Source organism: Rhagoletis pomonella, unplaced genomic scaffold (genome assembly GCF_013731165.1).
Source record: "Rhagoletis pomonella isolate Grant_MI unplaced genomic scaffold, Rhpom_1.0 Rhpom_scaffold_00006, whole genome shotgun sequence".
NCBI lineage: Eukaryota > Metazoa > Arthropoda > Insecta > Diptera > Tephritidae > Rhagoletis > Rhagoletis pomonella.
The window spans coordinates 53,184,435-53,194,919 of record NW_023458560.1 but is presented as its reverse complement, the minus strand read 5'-3'; the positions used below and the strand labels follow the sequence as shown (position 1 = coordinate 53,194,919).

At 37.3% G+C, this 10,485-nt stretch overlaps 2 protein-coding genes across 3 annotated transcripts in view; one reads left to right on the top strand and one right to left on the bottom strand.

Annotated features, from left to right (window-relative positions):
* Window positions 1-10,485, top strand: part of LOC118740943 (UDP-glucosyltransferase 2-like) — a 515,118-nt gene that overhangs the window by 201,554 nt on the left and 303,079 nt on the right. The window lies entirely within an intron of this gene.
* Window positions 2,231-4,266, bottom strand: LOC118740941. The gene is made up of 2 exons (XM_036472706.1): window positions 3,983-4,266; window positions 2,231-3,879 (listed from the first exon to the last, which is right to left on the bottom strand). The coding sequence occupies exons 1-2, from the start codon at window positions 4,188-4,190 to the stop codon at window positions 2,495-2,497; spliced, it is 1,593 nt and encodes a 530-aa protein (XP_036328599.1). The 5' UTR covers window positions 4,191-4,266; the 3' UTR covers window positions 2,231-2,494.

Genomic DNA, 10,485 nt, shown 5'->3' with positions numbered 1-10,485 from the left:
CTTCGTTGAGTTTTTACCGATACCAGATACCAGATGAGAGCATTTTCGGGTTGACTGAAGTGCTTTATAGATATATAGGCTATGATACACTTAACACATTTTGACGCCATTTTGGTCCTTTAGTGGAGTTGTAATGTATTTTCCTAGTATTTTATAGCTAATATTCTTATTGCCTGGTCATTTTCACAAGAAATTTTGTCTGTCTATTTTTGTCGTATGTTTGCCTAGAGGCAAGTGCCTACTCTTGATCTATTAAGCAGATCCGAGGTCTTAGTTCTGTTGCAGTCAGTCTACAGTTTCCTTGATTTCTTGCAAGTCTGTATATCTGCCCACTTGTTTACAGCCAGTCCAAGGAAATTCCGATCAATTTCTCTTTAGAGAGCAATCCAGTGCGTACGCTTCATATTCATCCAGACAGGCTCTTGCCTACCTCAATTCATCAGTGCTCCTTTTGCATTCAATATTCATGCATATGCCCCTAAACCTAGATAAGAGAGCCGATCATTGACTGGGACATTGAGCATAATTCCATTTTCTATTCCTTAACTACTTTTCTCTCTGGCTAATCTTCGATGTTTTTGCCATCTGAACTTTTTTGGAATGAATTCTAATTTGCGCAGATTTGCACTACAGTATCTCCTTTGAGTGACGTTTGAAAATTAGGATATCGCCTTTTATGTGATATTTTTTCAGTTGCTGGCACGTCGACTACAGCAAATGGAGGCGAATGATGGGCTCACACAAGAGGAACGAGATCGTCTGATGGCAATCGAAGCGCAGGATAAAGAACTAGCCAAAATGCTGCAAGAGCGTGTAAGTATTAAAAAAAACAGCTTTCGGTACCTTAAATCATTAACGATGATTACCCACACTTAGGAGCGCTCCAAAGCAAAACGTGCCAAAGAAAAAGTGCGCCTTCGCAAGCATCAACAAAAGGACGGTGCGGGCCATACCACACTATGCGGCTCAAATGGCAGCTTCACGAATGGAATGCATTGTGGGCCACTACTGCCGCTGCCACAGGACTGCCTCTCCTTTGGCAAACATTCAACACACGCTGCGGCAGCCTCGCAAACAGCCGCTGCCAACAGTTCACACACGAACGCGCATCCAAGTGCCCAAAGTGGAAGCGTCCTGCAAATGGCAGTTGAGGAGGAGGACATCATTGACGTGGAGGCGTACTCGAATCCCATTGATGTGCTGCATAATCAGCAGCAGCTGCAGCAGCGTCAACAACAGAATGGCACACTGACCAATGGCAGTTTGACGCGTGAGGGTGGACGACGCAGTGCGAATAGTCAACAGAACGCTGGCGGTGGTGGCGGCCTCCACAACAATGCGATGCTTAATCGCGTCGACGATGATATCTATACACTGCCAGTGGATAGTTGTCGGCCAGGTCAGCGACCCCCTTCGCTAAATATTAGCGCGAATGGGGAAGCGCAACTGTTGCAGCACAATTCGATGACCAGGTGAGTGACAACGAGTGATAGGTTGTATGCTACGAGTATCTAACTTCGCGTTTTCTTACAGATCAGAAAACTACTCCATTGACTCGCATGATTTACTCAACAGACATGAGCTAGCGCCACGCATGAACTACTCGCAATCGAGTACTTTTGGTATATATGTATTTGAACGTCAGCGCGCTCAATTTGTACCTATCACTGCTAACTCGCTGCCTTTTTATCAATTGCAGATAAAAGCTCAAGCCCCACACCGCCTTATATGCCGATTCAAGGTACGCGCCGATCAAATTCAAGCGACGATCGTAAAAAGAAGTCCAAGGACAAGTGTACGCATCAATGAAATGTCCAGCAATTAAGCGAATCGCTCATACAAATATATAAATATGCATAAATACTATGTACTATATATCTACTTACCTACATATCTTGGTATGGAAGTGAAACTGCAAAAATGTTATTTATACATATATTTATTAGTATATAGCTGCATCTAATCGTCGTTTTTTATACTAATTTAATTTGCCCTACATGTATAAATTTTATAAAAAGCTTACAAAGCACACATATTTTCGAGTGTGTTTATGTATGTATGTATGAAAATTAAAAATAAACCACTCATTGTAACTTTGAAATTCATATCGAAAACTTTTCGCATTTTCTACTTTAAAGATACGTACTTATCTGGTAAAAATGTTTAATTTTAATCACATCAAACATGTATAAAAGAAAAACTTTAGCAAATAAATATGAAATTATCTAGGGCAATGCTGGCTAAGATAGTCGAAAGTCCTTTGTAAGACAATTGAAAAATAGTAAAATAGTTTAAAAGATTTTCTTTATTCTGGCATGAAAGTCTTACAAAAATAGCTCATGCGCCAACTTAAATGGTGAAAAGCTCTTTTGAGGGAAAGCACTTCTACACTTATCATATTATTATTATTACCATTATAGAGATCAGAAGTTCGAATCCTCGTGCAACGGATTTTTTTTTCTTTTTGTAATAAATTTTTTTTTTACTCTAGTACTTATTGCTTTAAAAAGAATCGCCGCTCAAATTCCATTATATTCTGATGGAAGCGCTCGCCTTGCTCCTCTGAATATGCTCCCATGTTCTCCTTGAATTTGTCAAGATGTGCATCCAGAATATGGAGTTTGAGAGACATCCTGCAGCCCATTTTGCCGTAGTTCTCCACCAGACTTTCGACCAGCTCCACATAGTTTGCGGCTTTGTGATTGCCTAGGAATCCCTGTACCACTGACATAAAACTCATCCAAGCAGCTTTCTCAACACGAGTGAGCTTCTTGGGGAATTCCTCAGACTCGAAGATTTTCTTTATTTGTGGTCCAACGAAGATACCGGCTGTAACTTTCGCCTCAGAGAGCTTAGGGAACAAGTCTTGTAGGTACTTGAACGCTGAAGAATTTTTGTCGAGAGCTTTGACGAATTGCTTTATAAGACCCAGTTTGATGTGGAGTGGTGGCATCAGTACCTTCTCGGGGTCCACCAAGGGCTCCCACTTGACGTTGTTCCTCCCCACTGTGAATTCAATTCGTTGTGGCCATTCACGCTTACTGTAGTGTGCACTGTCGTTTCTGCTGTCCCACAGGCATAGAAAGCAAGGAAACTTGGTGTAACCGCCTTGCAGGCCCATTAAGAATGTCACTATTTTGAAATCTCCGATCACTTCCCAGCCATATTGCTCATACTTCAATGCGTTCAGCACTTTCTTGACATTGTCGTAGTTCTCTTTGAGAGATACTGAATGCGCCAGAGGAAGAGACGGATACTTGTTGCCATTGTGAAGCAACACGGCTTTGAGACTCTTGCATGAGCTGTCAATGAAGAGGCGCCACTCTTTTGGTTCGAAATCAATTCCGATTTCCTCGAACAGACCGGTCACGTCGTGGCAGAAGCAGAGCCCATCTTCGCTGATGAAGAAGTTGGAAAAAAGTTCGTGACGCTTCCTCTGACATGTGACTTTAACACTAGGATCCAGCAAATTCCACTGCATCAGTCTGGACGTCAAAAGTTCAGCATCGGACTTGGTTAGACCAAGATCTCTGATCAAATCATTCATGTCCTTTTGGTTGGGATAGTATGGGTTTTTGTTATCAGCTAGTAAATTAAATCCTTCACCTTCATTGTCTTCCACACTCATGGAATCAGGGCTCTCACAGGAAGACACCTGCTCTTTCTCTGGAGGAGTAGGAACGGGGCGGTCAGAGCTGTGTGGAACTGGAGCCATGGATGAAGGAATGTCAGGATACATGATTTGACTTGCTTTTTTGCCAGTCCGACGTTTGGAAGGGTCCACCATGCAGAAAAAGCAGTTGCTTGAATGGTCAGTGGGTTCTCTCCAAACTCTTGGCACAGCAAACTTCATAGCTCTCTTTTCCCCTCTGTACCATCCTGAAAAAAAAAAATTAGAAAAGAAAAGTACTGTCTAATAAAAAAGTTAATAGAAACATTTATTTTACCCATAACAAAGCAATATAGTTTTAAAATGTCTTACCTTCCAAAGTCCTTTTGCAGTTTTCACACGCGAAATGAGGTGCCCAGGATTTGTCTTGATCACCCACAGGCATGCCGAAATAAGCATTGTAAGCTTCGCACATTTTAAAACCTGTTTTCAAAGAGTACTTATTCGCTCTTGTTTTGATAAAATATCCGCAGACATAACAAAATGCATCTGCAGGATACTTGCAGCCTCGTGAAGCCATGTTTGAACGAATTTATCTGTAATAAAATAAGAAACAACTCTCAATAAATCACAAAAATGTTGCAAAATTTATTGCGACGACTTTGTTGTTTTAACTAGTGTTGGGCAGTATCGAGTACTTTTGTGTATTTACTACTTTGGTATCGATACTTTTAAGCATCGGGTACTGTCGATACTTTTCAGCATCGAGTACTGAGTACTTTTGGAATCGATACTGCCCAACACTAGTTTTAACACACACAAATGTAGAGAAAACAAGTTGTATGCGCTCGTGTATCAGTTTTCAACAAACAAGCATAAAAATAAACGCAGACAAGCGCTGCCATGGTCACAAAAGCAAAGTTATCTTGCGACAATAGCTGTTTTCTATACTTTTGGGACCTAACTGACTAGGAAATAACAATTACAACCCAGGGACAAAAACCTTGTTACATAATTATTGGCGTGCTCAAAAAATTCCCTTCCTCCCCCCAAAATACGGAATTGTGTACGTAGTCGAGCCTTCTTCTTCGTCAAACGCGCCACCTGTGCCGCTATTGTTAAATTTTGATGCAATTTTCGCGCCGCATTCCTGCCTATCACCATCCCAAGCTATTCACGCTCATGCCGCTCTGAATTTCTGCCACAATTTTTTACGTCTCGATTTCCCCCTTCTTTTCCCGGCATGGGAATTAGCAGCAGGGTGGCTTGTAATGATTCTGTGTGGGTGATTCTATCCAGACACAGCGGTACGAGGAGTTCGGGAGATTATTTCCCACTGCTCATTTATATCTGGTCCGTTAGAAGTTTCCCGCTTAAGCACGTTTCAGAGTCGATTGAGAGTGTTCTCAGGTGTCGTTTGTGACTGTAGACTTTCGTCGTGGAGCTTTCGTCGCGCCAATCACAGCATTAACAATTTGGTTTGTCGTCTTTGATGAGAGGACACCCAAACTTGAAATATTTCTTTTGAAGAAAATTAATGGATAAAATGCTTGCAATTCAAATAATATGGTGTTTTCTATAAATAGGCGGAACTTGATTTTCAAAGAATTTCAAAGTTTAAGTATCTGCCAGCAATGAAATAATTAATCAATTTTTTTTTTAAACTCGGGCTAAGTGTGCCCTTATTTGTATTTGTCAAATTTTCGCCACTTTTGATTAACTGCTGGCCCATGGTGCATTCATTGAAACAAATTTGGTTTCAAATTAAAAACTCATTTCTTTGAAAATAACTTAAAATCGTTACAATGCACAGTGGGAGAAATGATGAAAAAGCTGGCCAATATTCCAAAATCCAAGTTTTCAGACTGCTGCAAGCCATGGTAAATTATCAAGGTGAAGGTCCATTGCCGCTTTTTTTTTTTGTATGGAGAGTGATGAGTCTACTGTACATAAGTTGGCTACGCCAACTTAGTGGCACAATGCCACTAAGTGCATTCTAAAATTTTCAGGCAATAGCCTCATGCGATTATCGATTATATTTTTTATTGTTTATGTGAAATATTTTATTTTTATCAGTATTTTTCTTTTGATCAAAATATGTTAAAAATAAAAGTGAAAATAAATAAAATATTTTTCCAGAAGCTTCCCCCCCCCCCCCCCGAAAAAAAATCCTGGCGATGGCCCTGGATGCAGGGATGTTATTTTCAGGGACAGTAGCCGACAGTTCCAGCTTTAATCCAAGCCTAAGGGAAGGTTCTATCGCCTTTTGTTTATTTGCAGGAGCTTCCCAAACATTGGTTCGGTACTAGCGAAAAAGGTATGCAGCGGGAGTTATTCGACACTTCGTAGGATAACGCAATGTTAAATTCGCCAGTTTCTAGCGCTGAAAAGATAATTATCGCGTACTAGTTACGATTTTAAATTCTCTAGTACCGAGCCAGTTCGGCAATAGTGCGTTTCTCTACAGCGTTTATACAAATTAAACACTTTTAAAATACAAATTTTCATTACAGCTGCTAATTTGTTCAGAAACAATGTCTTCAATTTCATAAAAATGGTCACTTAAAAAATTCACCACTTATTATTACAAATATTATTAAATATTTAACACCAATGTTATGTATAGTTCGATTTTGCACTGGCGGTATTTTTCATACACTCATTAATACTTAAATACATACATATACACATACAGTTAAATGATTATGCATTGGTTAGATGACATGAGAAATGTATGCATGTAGGCATGTATGTATGTATGTATGTATGTTGGTATGTAGATAGGTACGTCAGTATGTACGCATGATTGGCATTGTACTTATGTATGTAGATAAATGTATTACGAATTTCACACAAAAACAGCAAGTTTGCGGCCAATACCGGAGATCAAAACTTGTGAAACTGATGTAAAAAGTCACAAGTTAGGGTCTCAGGGAATCAGCCATACAAACACATCTCAACGCAAAAACGAAAAAAAAATATACTAATATACGTATGTATGTATGTATGAATGTGTTACAACTGAAGGTGAACACTAGCATTGCACACATACATACATACATCAACCATGTATGTTTGGAGCAAATAACTATTTAATAAGGATTTAAATTTTACATTTTTATAAACACCACAAGAATATACTTATTTTTGCGCACTTCACTTTTTTTTATTTGTTTTATTTATATTTTCACTTTTCATAACGCTGCTTGGAGTCAAGCAAAGAAAGCTAGCACGTTGTATAGCATGCCATTGATACTACTATACAACCTACTACCTCAATTTGCCAGAGAAATGTTGCACTGCTGGAACCAACCCGCCCAACCAGTCCAGACCCTGCATCCGGTAAACGGAATGCTTGCAAATCTGCCTTTGAAATTTGGGTATCTACATACATATGAATGTATATCTTCTTTTGTTTGCTAATATTGTCGTTTTTTTTTGTTTTCTTTCTTTGGTTCCATCAACACGTTGTTTACATTGACAGACTCCCATAATGCCGGTCTTGCAACACAAACAAAAGCACAAGTTCGGATTTACGGGTTTCTGTTAATGGTCCATAGACAAGTATGCACCATTCAATTACAAATGCTAACGTAATTGTTGTTGTTGTTGTCATTGTCGTTGTATTTGTTGACTATATTATATCTGATCGATTTTCTTCAAATATGACGGTTATATTTGATTAGAAGTATGGCAATTACAATCCTGCATAGATATTAATGTATGTACTCGTGTGTGTGTATGTATAGCAACAACTTCTTCGTTAGTATTGAAACTTGTCGCATTTGCTGTCTCATAAATGATAGGAAGAAGATCTATATAGTTACATATATGCAATACGCGTAGGCACTTTTAGAACTGCATTGTACGTTCGATTTTCAAAAATGAGGTGTGAAATTAATAGGCTTTTCTTTTTCGAGACGAGTTGCCACTTTTTAAAAAAACTACTTTGAAATTAGTTAAAAAGTAAATCAATTATTAAAACATGGGTAACAATAGAACTGTTTTTTAAAAGGCTTTATATTTAAACTAAATGTAGGAGGGTTGCCACCTGTTTAAAAAATCATATTCAATTTGAATAAAGGCAATTAGATTTGTAGTTTATTCTGAACATTTAAAAAGCGTTTGAGGTGTTTGAAGAGGGTTGCCATCTGTTTAAAAAGTTAAATACAAAATTATTTAATACATACATTAAATGAATTGCTAAAAGATGGGTGTCAGTTGAAAAGGGTTTGAGAAAGTTTTATTTCTGAACTGTATTTAGGAGAGTTGCCAGGTGTTAATAAAACATAAAAATTAACTTATTAATCAGTTATTTGAAATATGTAAAATACGAAAGATTTCATTTTGAAAATACTTTTAAAGAAGGTTGTCACCTGATTGAAAATACCAATGTATTTAACCTGAACGCAAGATAAATGACATATTAAAAGATCAGTGTCAAACGAAAGCGTTTTAAGAAAACATTTAATTTGGAAAAAATTTAAATTAGGGTAGACACCTATTCGAAAAGTAACATCTATCTAGCTATGTACCTATGTACATAAATATATACATTAGACTGCATCATCAAAAAAAGTTGCGGTTTTTCGATTGGCATGACAAAATGTATTATATTTTAAGGCTTTCACCAAAACATTTAGGCAAAATGTTAAGATTTACGTGAGTTGCTCCGATTTGAAAATACCTCCAAAAATAGAGTTTTTTATGAATCAAAATAGGTTTTTAAAGTATTTTCGAAAATAATCAACTCATATGACAAAACAGCTTAAGCTTAAAAAATCTGCATATAAATATTTAAAAAAAAAATTTACGGAATTATAATAATGAGATTTTTGATGCTGTTTTTTAACTTTTTTCAAGGTTTGTTTAAGAAAAACTTGAATGACTAGGCCAAAACTTTACCGATATAGACTTATTGGGTATCGGTGGAAAGGTATTCTTTCACCCTTTTTATTTCTTTGTAAGAAACTCATTCTCGTCCCAATTTTTTTTTATCAAATACCAACAAATCTTAATTCAGCATGGAATGAAACTCGTTTATCTTACCTTTCGCTTTCGTACTTTGAATAAGTTTGTTAGCAAATAAATAAAAAGGGTAAGAAAATACCTTTCCAATAATGCCTCAAACATCTAAATCGGTAAAGTTTTGGCTGAGTTATTCAAGTTTTTCTTAGACCAGTGTTTGAAAAATGTTCAAAAACAGCATCAAAAATCTCATTATTATGATTCCGTTGAAATTTTCAGTTAAATGTGTGTATACAAGTTTTTTAAGCTTAGACTAGTTTGTCACCTGAGGTGACTTTTTCAAAAAATACTTTAAAAAACTTTTTTTATTCACAAAAATAAAATTTTTTGAGGTATTTTTAAATCGGTCCAGCTCACATAAATCTTAATATTTTGCCGAAATATTTTGGTTCAAGTCTTAAAATATAACAGATTTTCTAATTCCAGTGGAAAATCCGTACCGATTTTTTTTTTGCCGTCTAATATACCGCCGACTTCGCGATCACCACAACGCTTGTTGTTTTTGTTACAACGGAGCCGTAGGCAAATGTAAGGGAAAAGAGCTGACAATAGAAATTTACAGTTATGATACATTTCAATTCCGCTTTGTCTGCGCCAAAAACATCTGGTTTTTAGGCGACCACTAGAATATATTCAGAAGCTATAAGCTTAGTATGCGATTAGTTATGCAACTTAAAAAAGGTATATTTTGTTATCTCTTGCAATTTTCTATTTTTATAACACAAAATCGGTCGTGGTGCAGTAAAAATATTGGCTTATCGAGGCAGCAATTTTACAAGCAGGCAAACAGCAGAAAAAAATCGCTAGAAATCAGTTTGTTGCATATCATTTCCTTAGAAATCCATCAAATTAGTGAAAAATATGGCAAAGCCTAACAGAGAATTACTAAGCCTTGCGAGCGCAGAATTCTCCGGCAGCCTCAAAATCAAAGTGCTCTGCAGTGAAAATTCACTCCAATTTGAAATTAAATACGCGTATAGCTACTGTACGGCTCGGCCTATGGTAAGAAAAGGAAATGATCTAAAAAGACTAAAACTAAATAAAAAGCCGCCACCTACTGATGCACGTAGGCATGCTCGCAGTGTTTTTGCTCGGAGTCTCATGACATGGAATAGTGAGTGGTACCAAATCGTGTTTTCTGATGAAAAACGTTTTAATTTGGTTCGTCCAGATAGCTTTAACTACTACTTCCATGACGTAAGAGAGGTAAGGCTCCTTCTAATTCATATCTAATCATATGTAGTCGTGAGGGAGGCATAATGGCGTGGAGTGCCATCTTTTATTATACTGTGGGGACGCTAAAATGACACAAAAAAGCGACGAGACAAGTAAACTTAATTTTTGGATTTCATCAAATTAGCCCCCGTTTCTCTAGATCACGTAATTTTCCCAAGATATTTTCGTTTTAGGATTGCATTTCGAGTGAAAATAAATTCAAACTTTAACTTGGAAAATATTACTCATATGATGCCTTGTATGAGCATGTACGAGCAAGGTGATGTATGATGTGGCGTATGAGTAACATTATGTCTTGGCCGTATTTAAAAAAAAAAACAAGTAAGAAAGTCTAAGTTCGGGCGGAGCCGAACATTAAATACCCGGCGCAAGTATTAAAGATATGTTTCCCACCTTGCCGAAAGCTACCGCTACATGATAAGCCGGGGTGTATACATTTTAAGTAAATTAGCGTCCTTAAATTTCGACATATTGAAATTTCAAGCATTTCTGAAATTTATTGTTATATGAAAAGCGGCCGTAATTGAAGACCGATTTCAACAATTTTCAACGGTTTGCTTTTATGTGGCAAGCACAATAATCATACCGAGTTTGGTACAAATTGCTAGAAC